Below are 26,175 nucleotides of genomic sequence, written 5' to 3'. Positions count from 1 at the left end.
AGAGTGGGGTTTTGGGGTGCTGAGAGTGTGTCAGCACGCCGTCTTGTAAGTACAGACTCTCCTCCCTGGCCTCTTTCTCACTCACTCAAAGCAAACATTAGCTGTTTGTTTTTTTTTCTCGGAGCTGATAAGCAGCTGGCACTCCCAACGGAGCTTTGAAAAGGCAACTTCCACATTCCTGCCGGGAGTTCACCACAAAGACAAGAGAGGCCGCTTCAGTTAATGGGATTCTGGGACCTTTCTGGAGGGCAATCAGAGCGCTGTAACGTAACTCCTCGTTCACACTGACGCTGTAGTGTCTCACCCAATCCGCAGCAAACTTTATTCCTCTGGGGGAAGTGGAGTATCAGCAGCGTTCTAGCCAGGGAGTCAGAGCGCTCTACGTGCCTTGCCAGTGTGGACGGGGAGTGAGTTAGAGCGCTCTGGCTGGCTTTATTGCGGTATAACGTGCAAGTGTAGCTAAGGCCCTAGCTAAGGTCACATGGGAGACCTGGGAATAGAATCTAGTTACAAAATCTTGAAGGCCCAATCCATGCTGGTACAGCTACAGGTGTCTGAGAACCACAGGTGTAAGACCATGTATATCAGAGATTGAGTTGAATGCCTCCTGAATATTGATGTTTGGATCCAGACTTGAACTTTGCATCCAGCTTCTATTTCTATAAAGGACTGGATCAAATTCCCCAGCTTGAAACATGCTGAGGTCCCATCTTTACTTTCTACGCATGTGAGACTAAAGAACTATGCTTGCAGGTTAGAGAGCCACAGTCCGTTACTTCATGGCCTAGCAGTTTGCTATATGGCCTCACGTGCTTTGGTTTTGTCTAGTGTTAGATTTTTGCATGCAGGAACTTTCAGAGTACATTGCATAAGCCTCTTCCATACGCTTCCTAGAGGCCTTTTGGTGTTGAGAAATGGTCCTGTTCTAATACTCTAAATGCTGGTTTCAGATGGATGCGTGCAGCTGACCCTCCATCATTTAAGACTTTTTTCCACAGAAATTGAGGCAAGACTCAACTACCTGAAAGGGGGTTCCAAAGAGGATGGCTCTAGACTGTTCTCAATGGTAGCAGATGACAGAACGAGGAGTAATGGTCTCAAGTTGCAGTGGGGGAGGTTTAGTTTGGATATTAGGAAAAACTTTTTCACTAAGAGGGTGGTGAAACACTGGAATGCGTTACCTAGGGAGGTGGTAGAATCTCCTTCCTTAGAGGTTTTTAAGGACAGGCTTGACAAAGCCCTGGCTGGGATGATTTAACTGGGAATTGGTCCTGCTTTGAGCAGGGGGTTGGACTAGATGACCTTCTGGGGTCCCTTCCAACCCTGATATTCTATGATTCTATGACTCAGTGTGTACCTTTAAACGACTTAACTGGTGCCAGGGGCTCATTCTATCCAGTGAAACACATTTGTCAGATGGCCAAATGGGCCAGTGATGTGATCAGCATACCACTGATTTCTATGGAATTATGGCAGCTTGGAGGACCAGTAGTCAATGGGTTAAATCTGTGGTTCATAAGCCTGCTATCTGGAAGGCTTCCATAGAGCAGTGGTTGAGTACCTCCGAGTGAGTCATTTTAGAGCAATGACAAATACATATTCTCTTCACAACCTTTGACAATCATGTTTCTTAAATGGAAAGATGCCTCTAAATACTCTAGTGGGTTTAGCAAAGTGCAGAGACCCAGCAACTCCTGAGGTTTTCGCCTGGTGCTGGTTTGCTTTGTGGCCTTGGACAACTCACTAAGCCCCTCATTTTCCAATAGAGGTGCCTCAAGTTAAGCACCTAAATAAATGGCCTGACTTTGAGCCCTCCAGCTCCCATGGACATCTGGCCAGGAGCATGATATCACTGGGATCTCTGCAAATTGGGCCCCTGTAGTTTGGGGCCTAAAATGTGGATGAAGATGCCCATTTCAGACTCCCAGTCTTGAAAATGTTGGCTTAAATCTCTCCATGTCTGTTTCCCCTCTCTAAAACAGGGATAATAATAACTACCTGCCTTCTTGCAGGGGAGTTTTGAGGTCATAGGGTGAAATCTTGGCCCCAGTGGCAGAACTCCCATTGACTTCCATAGGGCCAGGATTTCACCCATTGAGTTTGTCTCTAAAGTGCCCTGCAGATGTCAACTTTTGTGTGATTGGAAACGACTATTATTCCTGAATCTTGTGCACTGGCTTCTACTGCAGGGCACTAGGAGAGCCTGTATTACTAAAGGTTTCAGAGTAGCAGCCATGTTAGTCTGTATCCGCAAAAAGAAAAGGAGGACTTGTGGCACCTTAGAGACTAACCAATTTATTTGAGCATAAGGTTTCGTGATGCATCCGATGAAGTGAGCTGTAGCTCACGAAAGCTTATGCTCAAATAAATTGGTTAGTCTCTAAGGTGCCACAAGTACTCCTGTTCTTTTTGTATTACTAAACAAACCCTCATGCTGGAAAAAATACTCTGGTATTTAGTCCTCAGTGTTAAATATTTTACCCAGACACTGGTGCGAACTCCCAGGCTTACAAAATAGACAGTTGAATTTAATGTACAGGCAAGGCCCCTGATTTTGAGCTTCTCATCTGAAAACTACGCCCAGAATAAGAATCTAAGAATAAATAAAGAATAAACTGCAGGGAGCTCAACTTCTCTATCACTGAATGATGTAGGGCTGAGCTGCTCTTGCCAGGAACAGAACAGGCAGTTCCCAATGAGATTAGATGCTCCAAGCCTGATTCTTAGACCCCTAAGCCATCCCCTGGAGAGTAGCAGTGCTTAGCCGCTGCTCATAGAGTTGGTAGGAAAAATTCACATCCCAGTTTTTGTGGGTCCTGTGCAGTTAGTGACTTTTCCCTGTTTCTCAGCAATGAAGTGGCAGATTTGGACTATTTAGAAATTGGAGGACAAGCTTTCCAGGGCAGTGTTTGAACCAAGCTGCTTGTACTGTTATGGCAACGACTCCTCTCCGGTGCACGGGGACTTCCCTTAGCAGCAGAAGTTACTCTGCCTCCGAGCCCAATAAATCGGACTCCAGCAAACTGCTCCAGCGGCAGCAGCTTTAAGGAAGACTAAAGTTTGACTCTGAATGTATTGCTCAGCAGTGGGCCAACTGCTCGGCTGCCATTTGAGTGTCTCATTTCTCATAATGGGTAGAATTTTTTTTTTTTTTAATGGGGAAGGAAGGAGTTTCGCTTGGTCAGATTTGTCATTCAACCTGATGTGTGTTACAAAACTGGAACAGCAAGTGCTTTGGTGCTGCAATCGTATGTTTCAGCATAATGTCCTTCTTTGGCTCTCTCAGGGCCCCAAATCGGTCACCCTCACTCACTGAGTATAGCACCTTCATCCTCCGGTAGTCCCACTGAAATCCATAGAGTGACAGGGAAGATCACACCAGTGCAAGGGCATAGATCCAAATCAGAGGCTTGTCTGCCTTTGCTCAGCCACCGCAGAGTGGCGGAAGGAGGCATGGCTGTGAAGGGGGAGCATGGTTTTCAGGCCTTTGTGGCAGTTAAAGACTAGTGCATCCCTTGAGCTACTGTATCACAGTACACAGGGGATGACATGCACAGAGCACCAGGGTCAGGACCAAGGGAAGGTTTAGGCTAGCTTTGCACAGCACCCACTATGTGCATTTTGGCCATAACCAAGGATTTGGCTCATGATCTTTGCACCTGGCTTTCACCTGTGCACTCTCTCACACTTTGTAGCATTGCGATGGCTGGACTGCAGCACCATGAAAAGAGACCCTAAAGTATTGTAGAGTTGGAAATATTCCTTGTATACCAATCTATTTACGGACTTTAAAAATCAGGGGTAGTTAAATGGTCGTGCTGATCTATAGTGACCTATCAAGTGACAGCACTCCTCTCCAGAGACCCCTGGCAGGAGAACACAATTTTACTCTGAATTTGTGGCTGGGCTCTGTCAGGCTCAACTATATGCTCTGTTGTAGTATTTATTTTAAAATAGTTTGTATTAGGTCTTGGAAAATTCTGCCAGATGTGGGGTCAGGAAGGAATTCTGTCAGGAAGGGATCAGATTGACAGAGATCTTGAGGTTTTTTCACCTTCCTCTATTGTGTGGGGAGCAGGTAGTTTGCTAGAATCATTTGAGCATATCTGACTTAATCAATTCCCTGCCCCTGCAGGGGCCTCTGGCAATGGTGGAATCTCATAAGATCGGCCATACTGGATCAGACCAATGGTCCATCTAGCCCAGTATCCTGTCTTCCGCCAGATGCTTCAGAGGAAATGAACACAACGGGGCAATTATCAAGCTCCATTCCCTGTTATCCAGTCTCTGCTTCTGACAGTCAGAGGTTTAGGGACACCCAGAGCATTGGGTTGCATCCCTAATCATCCTGGCTAATAGCCATTGATGGACCTATCCTCCATGAATTTATCTAATTCTTTTTTAACCCAGTTATACTGTTGGCCTTCACAACATCCTCTGGCAAGGAGTTCCACGCGTTGACTCTGTGTTGTATGAAGACGTACTTCCTTAAGTTTGTTTTAAACCTGCTGCCTATTAATTTCATTGGGTGACCCCTGGTTCTTGTGTTATGAGAAAAGGTAAATAACATTTCCCTATTCACTTTCTTTGTACCATTCGTGATTTTATAGACATCTATCATGCCCCTCCTCCCCAGTTATCTCTTTTCTAAGCTGAACAGTCCCAGTCTTATTAATCTCATGGTACAGGAGCTGATTTAAGCGATAGGTTACATACCACAGTTTTCATATTCTCTGTGTATAAATAAAGTCGTCTGCAGTTTCCACGGCATGCATCCGATGAAGTGAGCTGTAGCTCACGAAAGCTCATGCTCAAATAAATTGGTTAGTCTCTAAGGTGCCACAAGTACTCCTTTTCTTTATACCACAGTTAGTTTTGCAATTTCATATTTGAGTTTCTGCAGAACTCTTGGTGAACACCAGCTGGTCCTGGTGATTTTACTGTTTCATTTATCAATTTATTTCAAAACCTCCTCTGATGCCTTTGATTTGTCACCCAAAATGAATGGCTCAAGTGTGGGACTCTCCCTCACATCCTCTGCAGTGAAGACTGATACAAAGAATTCATTGATTTCGCTTTGCTTCAACAGCCTTGCCTTTCTTGAGCGCTCTTTTAACATCTCAATTGTCCAACGGCCCCACTGATTGCCTGGCAGTCTTCCTGCTTCTGATGTACTTTTAAAAAAATTGCTGTTAATTTTTGTGTCTTTTCCTAGTTGCTCTTCAGATTCTTTTTTGGCCTGTCTAATTAGAATTTTGTCATCCCCTTTAAATAACTGACACTATTGGTCTGTATGTTCTCTCTTCGTGGCACACAACAATTCAGGCTCCTGAGGACTGAAATGCTTTAGTCTAACCGCAGTTATTGGGCTCAACACAGGGGTAACTAGGTAAGTTGACAGGTTTCAGAGTAGCAGCCGTGTTAGTCTGTATCTGCAAAAAGAACAGGAGGACTTGTGGCACCTTAGAGACTAACCAATTTATTTGAGCATAAGCTTTCGTGAGCTACAGCTCACTTCATCACTTTATGCTCAAATAAATTTGTTAGTTTCTAAGGTGCCACAAGTACTCCTTTACTTTTTAGGTAAGTTGAGTGGCCTGTGATATACAGGAGGTCAGACTGGATGATCTATAGTCTCTTCTGGCTTTAAACTCCATGAAATTGCCTGATTTTGTGCCAACTTAAACCGGGTGGGTTTGATTGTATTTAGAAAGTTAATGGGTTCAACATCTATTTAATAGAGTGTGGGCTAAAAAGAACAAAGGCTGAGAGGGGAAAGGCAAGGGGTAGGAAAGAGAGAGAAATCCCGTGGAAATACAGCGTTAAAAATGGAGAAGATGACAAAACCATTACCTCCACTGTAGGAATCACTGGGTGAATTTCTCTGGCCTGTGTGATGGATGAGGACAGACTGGATGATCTAACAGTCCCTTCTGGCCTTAAAATCTGTGAAGGTTGGAGAAACAAACAAGACAGAGAAACATGAAGGTTTGGCAGGGAAAGAGAGAGAATCTAAGAGGAGACAGTTTATATCTCCTGTACATGCCACCCACTTGTACCAGCCTGGCTTGTGGGATGGGGTATGATTCGCTAATACAGAGTGCTGGTTTCCTTGCGGACTTCCACTAGTTTTGCAAACCCTAATGCAAATATTTCCCAATGTTCGCAAAACCTCCTACTCCACAAAATTTTCCCATCTGTGATTTTTCACAGGTTTTTCCAAAGTCCAGCAAGAGCGAATTGTTGGCAGTGAAAATAGCTTCATAAACAGGTCCCAAGACAATGAAATGGCCATAGTCTCTCATTTTGCTTTTGAAAGTCCCAGATTCTCATAGGCAGACAAATTCTGGTTTTCCAAAGGGTCTGGCTGCTTTTTAAAAAAAATTTTTTTTTTAAAGAAACTGAACCATACATACATACATGTATGTACTGGAAACACTGGTTCATTTGTTACAGAAATGGAACAAAAGACACCTTTATTACTATTGAGATATAAAACATTTAGCACCTTGATTATTATTCATGAACATTAGGTGATAAGTTATGCACTTTTTATAGAACAGGAAACTGAGGCACGCTCAACCCCCATCCTCTTCTCATTGAGGTCAGTGGCAAAACTCCCATTGACTTCAGCAAGCCCTACAGAGGGTCCTACAGAGGGTAGGTGACTCTCCAAGGCCACACAGTGAGTTGTTATTGGAGCTCAGGAATTTGGGCCCAGATTTTCAAAAGATTTTAAGTACCTAAATAGCTTTGACGAGCTGGGCCTTGGGCACCAGTTCAGCCAAGCACCTAAGCAGCTGCTTAACATTTCAGTAGTACATAAGTGTGTGTTTAATTTTAAGCACACTCTTAAGTACCTTGTTGAATCTAGACCTCCGGTCCTGGCTCCTTGGCCTGTATTCTGATCATGCCTTTGTCATCACCTTTAAAAAACTGAAACCCTGCCTTCTTTTCCTTCAGCTTCATTATATTGTTTTCAGTCATTTCCTATGCGTCCCGGGGAAAAGTACAGTGGTTTTAGGTACAGTATTTTATAACAGCATCTGATGTAATTCCCAATAAGAACAACATAAGAACGGCCATACTGGGTCAGACCAAGGTCCATCTAGCCCAGTGTCCTGTCTTCAGACAGTGGCCTATGCCAGGTGCTTCAGAGGGAATGAACAGAACAGGTAATGATCAAGTGATCCGTGTGCTGAATCTGTAGTTACATCCCAGTGTAGCTACCAGTGAATGCCCACTATTTTTCTTGTAACTCTCCTCATTGGCCTGGAAGTAGCTCTCTTTGGAGTGTGATATGGGCCATTCAAGCCATTAAGCTTTGGGCATCTTTTGCATAATACTCTCAATACACACTGACATCATCTGGCATGCATGCTAAGTCCAGAGACATTGTAATGATAAATATGTCAAGTCCCTCTCTGAGTCAGTGAGAACTTGCATATTATCACCAGATTGCTCTGACACACCCAGTCTATACGCTGCACTTTTTGTGCCACATCATGGAGAAGTGAATCTGGTTTCCTCTCCAAACTTCAGACCAGGAAACATGGATGTGACATAAGCTTCTTTGGGAATAAGAATAGGAGTCATGTCCTTTGGGAGCCAGTGTTCTCAAAAATAAATCATTGTTAATCTTTATTTCTGTACAGTGGATATTAATAGGAGAGATTTTACCGAAAATGGGCCCAAACTGCCAAATTCAAGTCCAAGTTCTTCCAAAAGTCTAGAGCATTTAGCTCTGGGGCTTTGGGTTGACCCATCAGAGACACAAGGCCCAGCAGCTGCTATGTTTAGAGCCTGACTCATGCGTCCAGAAGGCTTGGGGCACACACACATGTGGGGTTTGGTGCCAGACGCTCATGTATCTAACAGCAGAGAAACAAAAGAGAATTAAACACATAGGCCAAGACTTTGAAAACACAAGCCTCGGTTTTTAAAGGAGCCCAGAGGACTGAAATTCAGTGGGAGTTTGGCACCTAGATCAAAGCCATCTAAGACCATAATTAGGCACTTAAATTAGTGGCTTGATTATCAAAAGTGCTGAGCAGTCAAGTAGCTCTTACCGATTTTGCTAAGATCTTCAAAAGGGCATTTGACATTCAGTTCCCATTAATTTTAACGTGAATTGTTGTCCAGAGCTGCCATAGGGATTGAAAAAATCTCAGGCACAGAGCATTTTACTGTAGTAATAATCCACAGGACAAGAGCATCCTTAAATAAAAAGAGAAAGGAGAGAGATTATTACTGAGGAGATCAGAACTAAAAGGTTACTGGCCGAGAGCTATTTAAAGGCATTTCCAATTCCCTCTCTCTCCAACAGGGCTAGGAACCCTGGTTTATCTGCCATGCTTAACTGTGCCGATTTCATTGGGGCTATTTGAAGGGGAAGGTATTACTCAATGTGAGTAATGTTGGTATAATCTGATAGTAACTAAAAAGCATCTGAAATCCACCAAAATCATGCATAGAATCCCCCCCCCCCTTAAGTGAAAATAGACCAAAATGACTGCCCACCCCCCACCCCCACAAAAATAACTACACCGGAAACGCTCCTGTGTAGAGACATTGCAGCCAAAAGCCAATTTCACATGCTGAATTTTAAATTCCTAAAGCCAGTAAAGGGAGATGTCTAATGGAAATGGTGGTAGTGTACTGTAATTCCAGGCCCTGCTGTCTATGGTTGACAAGAGGTCCTTGTTTTTCTCTTAGATTCCACACATGTTCTTCCTTTCGATTCTTGCCTGGTTTAGGCTACTTTTTAAATGCAAATGTGCTTGTTTAATTTAAAAAGTAAGTACATTTGTTTCTCCTGATAGCACAACTCACTCTAGTCTAGTGCATGCTAGTTCCTTGCTTGCTATGTGGAGATGCTATGCAAGTATCCCATCCACTCCCCAAACTCCGCCAGTGCGCACATATCCTCAGCCGCAACACCCCCTGCTACTCCAGTTTTGGACCCTGCACAGCTCTGCCCAAGTACCTCTAGCTCTGATCTTGGAAGCACTCAGTGCTATAGTGATGAAGGCTATATAATCCCCTGGATGGATAGATGGAATTTCCAAGATACAGGGCCCTAGCTGCGGCAGTACAAAACGGCTGTAGTGTTGTATGTGAACTGATGAAGGATAAGAACCCTGTGCAGGGTAACTTTATTTCTGGAAAAAGAAAAGGAGGACTTGTGGCACCTTAGAGACTAACCAATTTATTTGAGCATGAGCTTTCGTGAGCTACAGCTCACTTCATCGGATGCATGCCGTGGAAACTGTAGCAGACTTTATATATACACAGAGAATATGAAACAATACCTCCTCCCACCCCACTGTCCAGCTGGTAATAGCTTATCTAAAGTCTTAGTCTCTAAGGTGCCACAAGTCCTCCTTTTCTTTTTGCGAATACAGACTAACACGGCTGTTACTCTGAAACCTGTCTTTATTTCTGGAGCAGCAGCATGGCAAATCCTAAAGGGATGTAGCCTCCTCGCAGATAAAGCGCCACCTAGACCAATCTCTAGCTAAGTCCTTTAGTAGTACCATTTTTTTAAATGGTGGGATTTGGCTGACCAATGGACAGGAAGCCTTTTGGGTCAAAATCACACGATTCTTTCCTTTCTGAATATCCCATAATGCCTTTTGTTGTTTGTATTCCTCCCTCTGCATCTTTCTTTACAGCCAGATCCTGTCCATTCCCTCTGGCTCTGCAGTCCACAGAGAACTGGCTTTTTTCCCTTCTGTTTGATAGAGGCATCCCTCACCTTGGGTGACATGCAGGGAACGCTGCGTGTCGGGCCGCCTGACACGCAGTCCTGAGTAATACACAGATGGCCACTGCTAAGTGACTTCCAGTCTCTCGCCCTCATAAAAGGGAATTAACTAAACAACTCGTGGCCCCGGAATTGGGGAAGCGGTGTGTGAAGTTTACTTACAAGCGTGATAAGCATGTTGGTGTATAAGAAGCTGTGCTTTTTACCACTGCACTTTAGGTGCTGTAAAACAGCTCCTGTCTAGTGCTTTTCCTTATGTTCTGTTTACTTAGGTGACCAAAACCATCGTAGCATCTGAATGCTGCATAAACACCAATGAACATATCCTCAATTTGACTCAGCGGGTGTAGCTGGGTGCTCACACCTTTGAAAATCAGGTCACTTAGGTGCCTAAGTATGAACCTAACTTTAGGCTCCTGTTTTGGGAAATCTTGGCCAATAATTATTATGGAGCCTAATTGAAGGGGGAATCTGATTTTAATTCAATCAGGTTTCATTTCCTTGGTACTTGTGATGTCATTATCCTACCAGTTCTCCAGTCATCCACAAGTCTTCCCGGATAAACAGGATATATAAGTGTCACCGTGTTCTCTGCTCACCACTGGGGTGGCCTGCTTGTGGCTGTATCTGGGGAATAGCTCTGCCTGGTCTGAGACCCCTTTTTCATCTCTCGTGGGCTGCGGCCCTGTTCATGCTCCAGGACTTGTGGTACTTCCTCGGTGACTCGGCCCTCTGGCCAGGTCACTATATGGTTTCTGGTTTCAGAGTGGTAGCCACGTTAGTCCGTATCAGCAAAAACAATGAGGAGTCCTTCTGGCACCTTAGAGACTAACAAATTTATTAGGGCATAAGCTTTCGTGGGCTAGAACCCACTTCATCAGATGCATGGAGTGGAAAATACAGTAGCAGGTATAAATACACAGCACATGAAAGGGTGGGAGTTGCCTTACCAAGTGGGAGGTCAGTCTAATGAGACAATTCAATTAACAGTAGGATACCAAGGGAGGAAAAATCACTTTTGTAATAAAAAAAATAAAAAGGAGGACTTGTGGCACCTTAGAGACGACAAATTTATTTGAGCATAAGCTTTCGTGAGCTACAGCTCACTTCATCGGATGCATGCCACAAGTACTTTTTTGTATGTGTGTGCGCGGATACAGACTAACACGGCTGCTACTCTGAAACCTGTCACTTTTGTAATGGTAATGAAAGTGGCCCATTTCAAACTGTTGACAAGAAGTAACAGTAGGGGGAAATTAGGTGTAGGTTTTGTAATGACCCAACCACTCCCAGTCTTTATTCAGGCCTAATTTGATGGTGTCCAGTTTGCAAATTAATTCCAGTTCTGCAGTTTCACGTTTGGAGTCTGGTTTTGAAGTTTTTTTTATTGAAGAATTGCCACTGTTCTCCTACTGGTTTTTGAATGTTATAATTGCTGATGTCAAATTTGTGTGCAGGACTTCTACTCCCTCTCTGAGTTTCCTCCTTTTCCCTCTCTAAACCTAGAGACTGACTGCAGGCTTCCACACTGCAGCCTCCTTCTACCCTCTTCCTGGCCTTATACCAGTCCTGCTTTCTCCTGTCTAGCTTCTGTTCATCTTCTGTAGGTGTTTGCCAATCAAGCTTAACTATCCTTTAAGTGTGGACTGTCAAGTTACTTAACACCTCCCTCTCTCCAGCAGCCACCTTAATCCTTTTCCGGGGTAGTGTGGCATCACAAGATCTGAATTTTTCAAGCAAAGAAACAAGCAGAAGGAGAAAGTTTATACATCATCGGATAAAGGCATGAACACATTTTCCTGCCTTCTCAAGTCACCTTTAAATCAGGAGCAAAACTACAGACTTTAGTGGACCTGGTGTTGCTGTACGCTAGCAGCAGCATCTCAGCCCATTGCAATTCAGACACAACTAAACTCTTCCGTGAAACTCATTGTGACTCCTTGGAGAAAGTTGACATGAGAAATTCTCTCACTGATGGAATGGAGAAAACTAAATGCCTTTGCCTCTATGGGTACAACCAAATCAGAGGCTGTACAGCTGTACTGTACCTTGGCAGGGGGTTAGACTGACCCTTGCGGTCCCTTCTAAACCTATGATTTTATGATTCTACCTGTATCCTGTGGCTATATCAAGGATGGTTGGTACATAAATTGTATATTGTAATATCTGTTTGATCTACAGGGTCTCCCACTTCCAGATTTTGTAACAACTCTCTCTGCTCTTGACATATAATTTTATTTTTTATCAGCCAAGCCCTTTTGGATTTTTTTCCCCAACTCCCGTACTTGGATTTCCTGCCCCCCCCCCCCCCGAGTGTTTTTTGGGACCTTGCATTTTAATCTACTCAATCAAGGCTACCTATACATGGGTGATTGTATATTTATTGCAAAGTAAAATTGTGGCCAAGTATATGCTCTTGCTGTATATTTGTAACAACAATATAGAGATTTACTTCCAGAAATCAAGGGTGCACTATATAGTGTAAGAAACTAGTTAACACTCTAAATGTTGTGGTGCCAATTTCTTGGAATGGCTTAGTTTTCAAGCACGATAGGTATGTTAAAAACGGTTAAAGCAGACTCATGACTCCCAGTATTGCATAAGGGGCTATAATGTAGCATCTAACACCTGTGGTGTGTTTGGTTGTCAACGTGTTTATGTTGTGCTTATCACCACGTCTTGAGTTCCTCACGGCTTCTAAACTTTCTACATCAATGAAGTAGATGAATGGGGGCAGACCCTCACCTGGTGTAAATGGTCATAGCTCCACTGAATTTAATGGAGTTATGACACTTTACTCCAGCTAAGGATCTGCCCCATCATTCCCAAATGAAGCAGCTTTGGGAATGCTGGGGCCATGCCACTTACAAGCTTGGGGTATATTTTTCTGGCTCTTCCATAATTTTATCGTCACATCTTTATTTGCTATGTTAATTTATTTCAGCCACCCTGGGATTGATTTTATTAAGGCAGTTGTGGTACATCCCCTAGCCTGGAAGCATTGTTTTAAACTGCAGGAATCTGGCCATCAGATAAAAATCTGTCAATTTAAACATTAACCTTACCCAGCCTGGTGCATTGCCTTTCCTGTGAAATAATGACCTGGCAGCACCAAGCTAATGGGCCCTATAGGTCATTCCCTGGAATCTAACCATAATCAGCCTTTAATCCTGCAGGGAATTAACTTTGCCAAGGACAATATTAAGAGTTTATCCTTCTCCTCCCCCCTCAAGCTCATGATTTATTCTTGTGCACAAAAGCTCTCTCTTGCCTTAGTCATTCTAGGCCTGACCCAACGTCCATAGAAGAACCCCCTTCCATGGGTTTTGGAGTAAGCTCCTATGTCCCCTGGGGGAGAGAGACCCAAAATTTCCGCTGACTTCTATGAGTATGAAGTGTGCTCAGCACTTCACAGGGCCTAGGTCCTGGGTCCCTGCAGGTTGTGTCCTTAATCCCTGGATATTAGAAACGAGTGACTTTCCCCCCCATTAATCTGACTATTGTATTGTGTAAATTACTATGCTTGTTAATAAAAGCATCCCATCAGTAGCTTATGCTGTTAATACAGGGCTGCTGGACCAGCGGGAGTACTGTGCCTAGCACAACGCGCTGCTCCTACTGTAACAGCCAAACTGAACTAAATCTTGAGTCCTGAAGTTTCCTAGCCGCCTGGCAGCCAGCAAGCCCCGCTCGGAAGAGCTGCGCCCACGGGAGGGCTGGAGAGCGAACCGGTCCCAGCGCCAGCTGCTTCCTAGGGCTGCGTCTCCCAGCCGCAGCAAGTGCATCCAGCTGCGATGAAAGGAGCGTCTGTAGCTAGGGCTGAGGCTTCCCCGCAGAGTCATGCGGAACGTGAGGGACGTGCCTGCAGCCGGCAGCCCACACCTCTGCCTGCCTTTTGCCTTTTGTGTCGCTTCCCGGAGCCCCAAGGGGTGTGTGTGCAAAACTCAGTTCACGCGCTGAAATGCAGCCTGGCTTTCCATTAGGAGGGGAAACGATCGATATTAAATATAAAATATAATTTTACTATAAAAAATAAGCTCCTGATCTCCGATCGGTTGCATAAAGGTTACGGGAGCCTGAATGGGGCAGACGGCAAAAGGATAAGAGTCAGGGATTTTTCTTTGTTGGTTTAAATACAAAATCTTTGCATTTATATTTCACCCCTTAATAGGGAGGAGATCATCCCCGTGCATTGTGTATACAAAATATACAGGGAAATAATCCATTGATATTTGGCGTACATCTCAGGGAAATAATCCATTTGGGATTTAGTGTATTCACAATACAGTTCAGTGAAAATACTTATATGTAGCCATATTTTAGAGCTACTATAAAGTACATTAATTTCCCCTTCATCTATACAAATGCATATGAGAACTTTCCCCTTATCGTTTCCAGATTTTTATATATGACTGTGCAATAAACGTGTACTGTATATATATTATACACGTAGTGTGTGCATAAAATATGCATGCAGGGGTATTTATTGCACCCAGACTAGTATATAATGCTAGATCGAGAATGTATACAACATGCATACATGGGAGCGATACGGTGCTCTCTTAACATTATTCTAGAGTCGCGTAGATTATCCGTGCCATGTATGGATTTTCTGCAAGCTTGTCTCACTGATGCGAGTCCTTTGTCTCAGAAAAAATTGATTGCAAATTCCCCCGGGTGGCTGCAACTCGCCTAGCCGCCACGCGACGGCAGCAGGGTTTGCTTCTCCCACGCCGGCTGCTGCCTGCAAAGAATTTCCCCCGCCCTTGCCGGCTAGGGGCGGGCTGTGGGTGACGCAGGGTTTGCCGGCCGGTCTTTCGCCGCAGAAATAGCTGGGACGAGGTGGGAGCCGGGGCATTCACACGAGAGAGGCAGGAGGCGGAGGAACGCTCCCAAGAACCCGTCCCCCCCGGCATTCCCCGAACGGCTCCCGCAGAGGGAAGCCCCCGGGGAAATTCCGCCCGCCGAGCAGCGTTGCAGGGGCGTGAGAGTGGCTGGTCGGCGAGAATCGAGCCCTCTTGTCCCGGGGAACACGTGCCGCTGGTTTTAACTCTCAGTCGCTGCTGGGATTCCCTCCCCGCCAGGCAGGGTCCCGGCCTTACTTTGCAATCACTGCGTGGTCAGAAGCCTTAAGACTAGCTGTAAAGACATCAGGTGCTTGTAAAAAAAAGCCCCTTTTTATTCTCTTTCCCGTGCATCTATCCACCAAGGCGGACGCGGAGCGCAAAGCGACCTTGGTTATAAACATGCCCATGGAGCTGACCCAAAGCCGGATCCAGAAGATTTGGCTCCCCAATGATAACCGCCCCGCGCTGCCCCGCAGATGTGAGTATAGTGCGGGAGGGAGGGGGGCGGAGGGAGGACAGATGTGTGGGAATGGGGGGCAGGGAGGAGGGATAAGCCTTAGCGGTGCCCGCACCTAGGTAGAGCAGAGCCAGGCTCTCTGCGCGCTGATGCACCACGGGTGTATTTCACTTGCGGTGTCTTTGCGGGAGTTGGTGGGCGTGCGGGGAGCTGCGTGCGCCACACGCCTTCCTAGACGATGGGAGTGGGATGCTGGGGGGGGCTCCCCTCGGTGTCATTGATTTATCCCTTGGGGTGAGCATCACCCCGTATTTTAAAAGGGATCGTGGGCGCTGTTTGCAAGAGTACACGGGGGCGTCGGACGATTGCACTGGAGATCAGTGGGAACGGGCACCGGAGGCGCGAATACCGGCCAGGCTCCGGGGAACGGCGTTTCCCGAGAAATCAAGCGCGGTCCTGTATTTGGACAGGCCGCTTGTCCCGTGTGTCCCTCCGGCGGGAGGAACATACTCCCACGTCTGCACCGACGGGCTGACCCGGGGCAGCGCACCCGTGTGAGGCTGAGCAGGGAGGCGCAGCTCCCGCGGACGGGGCGGGGGGGTTTGCTGCACGCGGTGCGCCGGGCGAGCTGGGCGCCGGCATGGGCGCGTCTCCGGCCCGTGGTTCCGCGTCTCCGCGCCCTCAGTGCTGCCGGCGGCGGACGCGCGGGTGACCCGAAGTGCTCCCGAGCCCCGATCGAGCCGCAGCGCGCCGCCTCCGGCTGCACGCATGGCTGGAGGCGGGGACTGCTGCTGGCGCGTGTCTCCGCCGTGCCGGGGTGGGGTGGGGTGGGGTGGGGGAGACGCACAGGCTGGAAGTGGCCATGGGTTTGCCGCATCCGACAGTGCATTGGAGGGGACGGGACCAGGGATCTGTAGTGCTGGGAGGTGGCTGATGTGGCTTCCCCACGGGTAGCCTTGCTGGATTGGGTGGGAGAGGGAGGGGGGAGAGCATGGGTGCCGCATTTTCCCTCCTTCGTTGTTCCCATTTCTTCCCCCATAAGGGAGATCTGAGCCCGGCGCAATCCCACCTCCCTCCAAAAGACACCCCGGCGCCTAATTCTCCTCTTTGTTAAGGAGCTGCAGAGGATGCACTCCCAATCTGCATCTCTATAGCCCCTTGCACCAAGGGCTCTCCAAGTTCTTTATAAACATTAATTAATTAAGCCTCATAGACTATCCCCTGAAGAAGAGCTCTGTGTAAGCGCCAAAGCACGTGTCTCTCACCTGCAGAAGCTGGTCCCATAAAAGATGCTACCTCACCCGCCTTCTCTCTACTATCCTGGGGCTCACAGGGCTACAACAACACTACATCATACCATCCCCGATCTTCCCCCAGGAGAGCTGATTAAAGTGTTTCTCCCCTGGTGTAGCACTGAAAAGTCCCATTGCCTTGAGCAAGAACTAAAGTCTATAGCGTTCCTCTCTCAGCATGAGACAAGTGGCGGTGGCTGGCTGCTGCCGGAGTGGTGGGTCACCTGTCTGTTTGCCTTCACCTAGCTTCCAATAGGCTCCTCCAATACAGAGAAATTTGAAAGGACAACCCACCCTATCAGGGGATGCTAATGCTGATCTCTCTAACCCACTTTCAGAGCCCCTGACGTACTGATGGCCTGGCAAATGCCACCTAATTTTGTAAAATTATATGTAGGATTACAGGGGGGTGATACACAGGACTCAAGCTGTTAACCCGTTTCACTCATGTTTTATTTCGGCTGGGATTGTCAAAAGCCTGATTCTGCTTGGAGTTTTACCATTGACTTCAATGGGAGCAGACTTAGCGCTGGAAAGTCCCTCAACCTTTGCTTCCATGTGCAAAACGAGCTGCATAAGTGACTTGATTTTGTTAACTGACGGGTTGTGATCCCTTAGGAGGGAGGCGAAAGGGATAAGTGGTGTGAATAATAAAGCTGAAACATTAGCTTCATAATTTGATTTTTTTAAAAACTGACATGAATGGAAAGCCTCATGGTCAAAAAAAAAAGAACCATTCAATTAAAATAAAAAAGCAAACACCGGAATCATATTGGGGCTGCTGCATCAAATATAAATTTTGACCTTTCGGGAGTCGGTCAACTTATATGTAAGCAAAGCTGTAAAGATGCAAGTCACATAACTTTGATAAATAAGCATTCTAGAAACCTTTGCACAAATACTGCTGTTGTGAGGTGAGGATTGCTTGTATTCTGCACTCTGGGAAGATACAGAAGTAACTCGGGCAGTCAGAGATACTAGTCTTGTCTTTTAGCTAAGTGTTATCGTTTCAAAGTAGCTTGTGCATTTGTGACCCTTGACCAGAAACACTGCCCCTTTAAACAGCTGGGGTTAAAAACCAGCCACTGATTGTGCTGGCTCTCTTGCCTATGAAATATGTAAGAGAGTGTGTGTCTTGATGTGTGTGTGTCTTGAATGCCAATGCGATTTTACAACAAATAAGGAAAACAAATGTGGCCTCTGGTCCGAAAGAGAAAACTCTGTGATATTTTCCCAATGGATTTGCTAGTCAAATTAAATGAGATTTTTTTGGCTGGAGAAATTATACAAGTGTTGCAAAAGCATAAGAAAAAAAGACCGACCCCTTGGGTTTCTGTCAGAGATGGTACAGTCTGCCCAGAACAGGGCTACGTGTGGGATTTGATACCCCCTGCTTTCCTTTGTCAGTCAGCTGTGTAGAGTAAACTGAGTAGGAAATAGCTTTATGGAGAAGGCTGCATATCTGTGTGGCAGCAGGACCTTGATTTCTGCAGGATAGCACGTCTCCTGTCTGGGGAAATTCACTATATAGTTAGCAGATGGGACTTTTACAGGGTACTCCACTTAGGTGTTTGGCTTTTTAAAGAAATCCTTATAAAACAGATATGGCCCTATACTCGGTACTCCACAGTCATCAACCTCAATTGCTGAGGGAGAGAGAGCTTGTGATGTATTTTGGTTTATCAAGACTTCCCTGGAAGTGCTAGTTGATGTGATAATGGAGTTTGTAATTACTCTGTGTTAACATGGAATGGGTCCCCTGGGGGGTGATTCCTAATAATCTGTTGGAATATACTTCTTTAATTTGATTCATTTGGGCATCAAGGACCCTCCCCCCTCCCGCAGCTGCTCCATAAAAGTAAAACAAGGAGCACAAACATCACTCCAGACTGCAGAGCAAATCCTGAGCTACAATAGAGATTCTTATCTGATGCAAATAGCATGTAATCCCAGGGAAAGCAGGGAGTGATAGTGTCTCTTTTAAGCATCATCAAAAAGCTTCCTGGGCCAACAGCTTTAATTATTTCATATGCACACACGCAGAAAAATTCATCTCCTTGGCTGACTTCTTGCTAGGAGAGATTGAATGGATGTCAAAAGATGCCTTCCTCCCGCCTCTTGATGGTGATCCATTAAATTTCTGTCAAGTTGCACGTCTCTCACGTAGTCTGTGAAGCCAAGTTATTGCAGACAGCTTAATGGGCAGAGCCACTCACTTTACAAGAGGGGGGGTGTGCATGGAATATTTGAGGTTGCATGGCTGGTACTTTTTTTTTCCTTCATCCTAGCTCAACATGCATGTGTACCTACATATGTTTTGTGTGTGTGTGTGTGTACAATTATATACCTAATATATGTATACTGTGTGTGTTGTGCGCATGCAAGCAATTCTGTGGTGTCAAGTCCCAGAGTACATACCAACACACGCACCCACCATGCTGAAGAGCACCATAGAAATGCTATATGCACTAATTTTACCAAAGTGTTTTTATCTCTCTCTCTATAAATCTGTGTGCACATGTGCATATATATTCTTATAAAATATATGCATTGTAGAAAAGTCTAGACAGGTATATTACACACACCTTTTTTGCAGCCCCTCCTAACCCGGTGTCATTCTGTTGTTTGTCGTGATCTTGCAGCTTGTATTCTTGCAGTCTGTTTGGCATAAACTAACAGTCTTTATTTAGGTTTCAGAGTAACAGCCGTGTTAGTCTGACGAAAGCTCATGCTCAAATAAATTGGTTAGTCTCTAAGGTGCCACAAGTACTCCTAGTCTTTATTTAGATAGTAAAAATAAAAATTGATTGGGGGGATTTTCTATTTTAAACTCAGGTTGGTAGTAGCAGGAGATCTCCCCACTCACACAGTTTGGTGAATATCATGGTACATTGGGAAATGTTTGCACTCATTTTTGTGCTTCTAAAGATCCTCGCTGAATCCTCTTTACAGTTGGAACTTGGTTTTGGTTACACTGAAATATGTATTATTTTTAGTGGAGGCCAGAAAGGATTAGCTGAATCTTTGGTTCATTTTATGTGCTCCATGGTTTGCACCTTTCCAGGTTTTTCATTGAGTTCCCGTAAACGTCACTGAAAGACTCTCACTGACTTTGGTGGACTTTAGATCAGGTTCTTAACAAGGAAGCACACATACAATTCCCAGCTGCTACTTCTCTTTAGGAGACTCTCCCCAATCCTGAGTTTATAGACCTTCCTTAAAATGCATCTGAGGGAAAAATTTCCAAATGAAGATGCTCTGCTCCTGCAACTCCCATTAAAGTCAGTGGGAGCAGTGTGTGTGCTCGGACTCCAGGACCTCTGAGGATCAGACCCGCAGATTTGCAGATTTGCCTGTGTGTATGTGCATGGTCATCCTTATAGGGTCAGATTTAATTAACTGGAGTATAAGAATAATGAAATATTTAGTGGAGCGAACAGTCCAGTTCCCTTCTCTGTTCAAGTATCTATTTATTTTTAATGTCGAGCACGCTTGGCAAAACTCCTCTTGGCTCAGGGTTGTGGATCTTTTTTCTGCTGTGGGGGAAGGGAGCAAATTAAGTTTCTTCTTTCATCTCTCACCCTCTCTAGCCAATGGTGAGACTTCAGCAGTGCTGGTGTGAGTGTAGAGATGGGGAAACACCTGCAATGCTGCCCTGAGGTCTGGGATTGGGGATCTCTTGTAGGGTGACCAGATGTCCCGATTTTATAGGGACAGTCCCGATTTTTGGGTCTTTTTCTTATATAGGCTCCTATTACCCCCGTCCCAATTTTTCACACTTGCTGTCTGGTCACCCTAATCTCTTGTAATAGCTGCAGCCCTGATTGGGTGAGCTCAAATGGGAAAGTTGGGGGAACTCTCCTTTAATCCTGCCCTGCAGACCCCAGAGTCGAGATGGTAATTCAGGAGAGGAAGGCTGAACAGACCCTCCAATTAATTTTTCTTTTCAGATTTGCTTTAGCATTTTACTGGAGTCTTTTAAGACCTGCTTAATTTTTTTTTCCTTAGCACAAGAAAAACTTGTGTGTAGGTTTTTGTTTTTTTTTTAATTAAAGTTAACCATTCTGTCATTCTTGGATTTTTTTCAGTGTTGACCCCCTCTTGGCTAAGATCCAGTCCTCTGCTAGCTATATCAGGCACTGGCAAGAGGAATGACTCAAGGATATAATCGGTCTTTTTCATTGTTGCTATAATTTTGTACCAGGCTGTCCTTTTTCCAATAGCTTTAGGGGTTTTTTTTGGATGCAAGGCGGTAGAAATCTGTCCTGATCTAGATGCACAGGAATTTACGTAGACACTGAAAGGAATCGACACCCCTTAAATTTGGCTGCGACTCCCAAATCGAGTTTGAGACGAGTCCCATCCCCCTTCCCTTTCAGCAATCTGCCTCTTGCTTGCACTATCCAAAACTATTGGTGGGGTTCAGCAAATCACATGATCCAGATTGATCGGATGCCGCCGGATGAGATCGGAGTCCTGTTTATTGCGTGCACAATACTCAGCTTCATTCTATGTGGTTATTACGTTTATTTTTGTTGCTGTAATCACAAAAGACATTCGCTCCTTGCATGCCATTCTGATCATAGAATCATAGACTATCAGGGTTGGAAGGGACCCCAGAAGGTCATCTAGTCCAACCCCCTGCTCGAAGCAGGACCAATTCCCAGTTAAATCATCCCAGCCAGGGCTTTGTCAAGCCTGACCTTAAAAACCTCTAAGGAAGGAGATTCTACCACCTCCCTAGGTAACGCATTCCAGTGTTTCACCACCCTCTTAGTGAAAAAGTTTTTCCTAATATCCAACCTAAACCTCCCCCACTGCAACTTGATGAGGCTGACAAACTAGGCAGAACTATCAGTGTGTAAGGAATGGAGGGAAAATGTCCGTGAAAGGCTTGTGTATAAAAATGACGACTGCAGATAACTTCACTCTGAGTTGTCCATGGGTGACTCTTACTTAAGGCTCTTTTTATGCTTAGCATGAAGACCAGGAGGTTTTGCATGTGGGATGCCAAGTAGCATTAAGGAACGCAACTATAATCCAGATTCTGTTATGCCATCAATGACAGCTGTCATCCTTTCTTGCATTTTTCTATACTTGGTGTAAGTGTCAGTCCTTTCCTTTGAGGTTTAGGAGCATGTCCTATGAGTTTCTCTTCCCTTGTGGAGCAGCGGGACTCTAAGACCTTGTTGGGGGTGGAGATGTCTAAATATGAGAGAAATTTGGCTCAGAATCCTTGCTACTTTTTGGTCATGTAATTAGGTTAAAAGAGGATGGATCTTTATTTTAACAGTTAACCTGCTGCTGTGTCAGTGGTTTTACTCATATCCTCTCTGAACTGAATTTCAATCCATTGACACAGGTCGGGCTTTAAATTTTAAAAAGTACCTGCTTCAAAATAGCTTTCTATACACGTGGTAAGCGGTGGAGGCTGTAATGGACCATTTCATTCTTAAATGTCACTTTCTGAATGGCCACAGCTCTGCAGCTAATGTGTATCATTCTATTTCTGTCCTTTTTCAAGCTCAAGGGGGTGGTCAGTTGCATGTCTGTGTTAAGTTAAAAGCTGTCACTCATTCTAAGAAAGCTGGTTGGAAGGGACTGTCCAGTGGGTTTATAGCCTTCTCTTTCAGGGCTTTAGAGACCTGCAGTCATGTCTGCAAGTTTAAGTGCAGCAGTCACATCTTAGTCTTTCATGGATTTTTTTCCGCATCATAAATCCAGTACCTAATTTGGATCTCTTCCTGAGCACAGACAGACAGGACTAGAATGGGCAGGGCGGTTCTGCAGGACCCAATGGAGGTATATTTGCTGAGTGGGGAAAGAAGTCTGAGCAAGGCCTGCCCTATGCCTAGGTCTGGCTAGTGTTGCTGTGCCTTGCATTTGTGAGCACCAGTTTTGCACTCTGTTACAGGAGTGAAGTAACTAAAGGCCATTTCAGTGAGAAAGTCACTTGCAGTGAAGCACGTTTACACTTCCCTGTGTCCCTGGGATGTTCAGGACACCGTGCTCCCAAGCACCTCCTTGTGAAAGGACTTCAAGAACACTTGAGTCTTGTGGGAGTGGAGTAAGGAAGCAAAGTCACAAAGTGGGGACTGGGAGTGGTTTAACTTGACCCCATCCGCCTGCAAGTTGATGCTGTAATCACCCAACTCCAGAATGCCCTCGCCTGTGCGCGATGCCATCTTGGCCGTGGCAGCAGCAGAGAGCGTTAGCCAGGTGCCCGTTCTGCTCGGGCACGTGTGATCCGTGAACTCCTTGCTGCTACGGCAGGCCTAGAAATGAAGCTGGCACCAGTTGGACCAGCTTCAGTCAGCGCCTTTTGAATCCCAGTGAACTAACCACTTGTATAGAAGACGGTCTAGATTGCTGGAAAGTCATATGCAGGAGGCGGCCCCTTAAAGTCCCGAAGAGCTCGGACACTGAGTAACGCTTCTGGGAACCAGGTTCTGAGGAGAAATATCTTGTGTTTCAAACCAGCAAACCAAACATAATGAATCATACCATTGTAGCCTGAATTCCCCTAGCTCTTTATTGAAGTAGTCCACCAGTGTCCCTGTGAGGTGGGGGAGGTATTATTGTCCTCATTTTATAAATGGGGAAACTGAGGCACAGAGGGGTGATGTGACTTGACCAAGGTCATGCAGGAAGCCTGTGGTAGAGCTGGGTGTCGAACCATGTCTTCTAATATTGAGCTTCATCTGTAAGACTGTCTGCCTTCCCTCCCGGTACGTCAGTGCTTAGGGGAAGAGGGGTGCATTCATAGTCAGTTAACGATTTCCACTTCCCATGCACTGTAGGTCACAGAGGTGACGTCTCAAGTATTGCTTGGTTTCGTCAGGCCACTGCATCAGGCTTCGTTACCCAGTGACCCCAGAGCTGTCTGCTGCCCGTCTCTGCTCAGTCTGACATGTTCATTCAGCAGATCCTGTTGCAAAAATGAGTCAGCAAATTTGCAGACTCGAGGCTTCAGTGCCTGGCGCCAGTTGTTCTGGTGGGGAGAAGGAAGACTAAAGAGGGAGGTATTAGATTTCCTCCTGCTGTCGATGTACTGAGGGGATGTTGGAGCAGTAGTAAGCGCCCTGATGCCTGCTTTGTCAAACCTCGCAGGGATGATGCTGAGGGATTATAATGGCTGCTTGTGTGTTTTCTCCCCTCATTGTAGCCTGCGGGCCGCAGCTTACCAATTCCCCCACTGTGATCGTTATGGTTGGCCTTCCAGCTCGGGGGAAGACCTATATCTCCAAGAAGCTGACTCGCTACCTCAATTGGATTGGCGTCCCAACAAAAGGTGAGGCCCCAGCCCTGGTTCCTGCTAGAAGATATGTGCCCTGGTCCACTGGGGACGTGACTGTGGAGTTAAACACTCCAATGGATTGAGCCTGACAGGATCTCCCTCTTCTGTATCCATCTGGGAGAGAGATCCTTGGGAGGGGATCCTGACTGCATGGTGGCTTCTGCCTGCCCCCTACCCCTGCCAGTGATGAGATGCTACAGAGATGTTAATTTTTCGCCGAGGGGGCCAAGCCCATTTGGTTTGTTTATCGAAAGGGCTTGTATGAGGGATTTCCCAAAGCCTTTTGCGCCTCCTCCTCCAAGGGTGAATCTGGCTCTCGGATCTGTCCAGAGAGTGTGGGCACTTGCCAGAAGCTCCTTGCAGTGGGCTGTTGGGCCCAGCCATGTTTGACACCCTTGTCGCTGGGATCCCTGGAGAATGTCTGCTGGAGATGCTATTTTCGTAGTGCGGGTGTTAGAGAGAGAGAGGGTTAACCCTTTTCCTGCCAGTCTCTGGATGGATTCCCGTACATACTGTCGTGCTCCTCCTGGAGCCTGCTGAGCTGTGTATGGGACATACCACCTGTCCCCTTTCCAATGCTGCCTGCCTTCACCTTGCAGTTTTCAACGTGGGAGAGTATCGCCGGGAGGCGGTGAAGCATTACAGCTCCTATGACTTCTTCCGCCCCGACAACGAGGAGGGCATGAATGTCCGGAAGTAAGTTTGCTGTTGTCTTGTTCCGTTAAGCCGCCCGTTCTCTTTGAGCCAAAATCTGCTGTAAATTGGATTTAACCCTTCCCCCTGATTTGAAGAGAATTTCTCTGGAGTTAGAGCAGTGTAACTGGAAGCACGATCCGACCCGGTCTCTTAACATTTCCCCTGCTGCCTCACCCCCACCCAGCTTCTCTGTCGGTTTCTCATTCAGGGCTTAAGCCCGGATCCTGAAAGGGATTTAGGCACTAGTTCCCTTTGATGATCTGAGCCTTCGGGCCTGATTTTTTCAGATGTGCTGAGCACCCACAGCTCCCTTTGACTTCAGCTGAACTTTTGAGGGGGCTCCGCACTTCTGAAAAGCGAGCCCTGAGAGAATCGTCCTTGGAGCCCAGGGATTCCCCCGCCCCAGGCCAGGCTATTGACGTTCCTGGTTTGTGGTTCTGTGGTGAGAAAGCGGAGTGCAGCTCCCTCTTAGCTTGTCAGAGCCACCAGAAAGTGCAAGGCCACCCACTGTCCATTGAGGTGTTGAATAATATTTAGCCTGCAGAGTGGCTGCATGTTCACAGAGCGCTATAGCTGTTATCTAACCAGGCGCTCACAGGAAATCAGGATTGGGGTCCCCATCTGCAAAATGGGCAAACCTCATGGATGTGAAGCCACTTGCCAGTGGCCTCGCGGTAAATGCCAGAACAGGGGCTTTTGGCCGCACAGCTCCGGACCGTCAATCAGGGGATGTCAGTCCTTGCACATACCAGGAGTTGTGGGTTGTGGGAAGGTTAGGAGGAGTTGGAACTTTAAGGCTTCTTCTTTAGGACCAATCCACTGGGTCTTACAAGCATCTCTAATTACTTAAGAAACACATCTCTCTCTTCCTCTGCTACAGACAATGTGCCTTAGCCGCCTTGAGAGACGTCAAGTTGTACCTGTCGGAGGAAGGTGGCCAGATCGCGGTAAGTTCAGATAGGGGTCTGCTAGTTGAAACAAGAGGCCTCTTTCCATCCTCAAAATACTCCCTTGTCAGTGTGTGCTGAGACAGTCCCCCAGTGAAACTCCATCCTGCGGCCCGTCTTCTACACACTGGAACAGTGCCTGGGGGAAGAGGCCATTCCCATCGTTACAGGACTTCAGATTCTGTTTTCCTTAGATGCTCCCATCACCACAGTATCGAGAGCCTCACAAACCTGAACAAAGTCTTCCTCACAGCTTCCCTATGAGTATTCTACCTGCTGCCTGTAGGGTGAAAACAGGCTGAGGAATTAAGTGATTTGACCAAGGCTACAAAGGAAGTTTGTGGTGGGAGAGCCAGGAACTGAACCCACAACTTCAGTGCCTTAAGACCATCCTTCCTTGCACACTCCATTAAATCCACAGGATCCCTTTTGCTCCCTTACTTGCCTTCTGAAGGTTTTTACTGCCATGGTTTTGTTCTAAGATAGAAAGGCTTAGAACTGAATACTGCCTTAAGTGATGAATTTATTACTTTTTTTTTCTGATTCTAAACCCCAGCAAATATATTGTCAAACAATATTCCCCTCTTCCCCTCCCCCGAAAGCTATTTAAATGTCCCCTGAAGATGACCGCCCTGGCATTTTTATTGTATAGGTTTTTGATGCTACCAACACAACAAGGGAGAGAAGAGGAATGGTCTTAAACTTTGCCAAAGAAAATGGGTTCAAGGTCAGTATACACCAGACTTTTATCTATCTAAGGTATTTACATGGCCTGCGTTACCATAGTATCTGAGTATCTCTCAGGCCTCACAACACCCCTTTGAGATGGGGAAGTGCTGTTTTACAGATGGGAAAACAGAGGCACAGAGAGAC

At 46.0% G+C, this 26,175-nt stretch overlaps 1 protein-coding gene across 7 annotated transcripts in view; it reads left to right on the top strand.

Annotated features, from left to right (window-relative positions):
- The window catches only part of PFKFB3 (6-phosphofructo-2-kinase/fructose-2,6-biphosphatase 3), a 101,235-nt gene that overhangs the window by 26,146 nt on the left and 48,914 nt on the right, over window positions 1-26,175 (top strand). For 5 of the 7 annotated variants that reach the window (XM_073328839.1, XM_073328840.1, XM_073328844.1 and 2 more), the window contains exons 1-5: window positions 14,915-15,091; window positions 23,528-23,653; window positions 24,259-24,355; window positions 25,236-25,302; window positions 25,955-26,029. In XM_073328839.1, coding sequence (XP_073184940.1) covers window positions 15,013-15,091; window positions 23,528-23,653; window positions 24,259-24,355; window positions 25,236-25,302; window positions 25,955-26,029 — 444 coding nt within the window. In that variant the 5' untranslated portion in view covers window positions 14,915-15,012. Of the gene's footprint in view, window positions 1-14,761; window positions 15,092-23,527; window positions 23,654-24,258; window positions 24,356-25,235; window positions 25,303-25,954; window positions 26,030-26,175 lie in introns of those variants that run through there. The other 2 variants (XM_073328843.1, XM_073328838.1) reach the window with 2 other exon arrangements.

The sequence above is a fragment of the Lepidochelys kempii genome, chromosome 1 (assembly GCF_965140265.1).
Source record: "Lepidochelys kempii isolate rLepKem1 chromosome 1, rLepKem1.hap2, whole genome shotgun sequence".
In the NCBI taxonomy this organism is placed as follows: domain Eukaryota; kingdom Metazoa; phylum Chordata; order Testudines; family Cheloniidae; genus Lepidochelys; species Lepidochelys kempii.
Note: the sequence above shows the minus strand (reverse complement) of the source record. Positions and strands in the feature narration are given on the sequence as shown.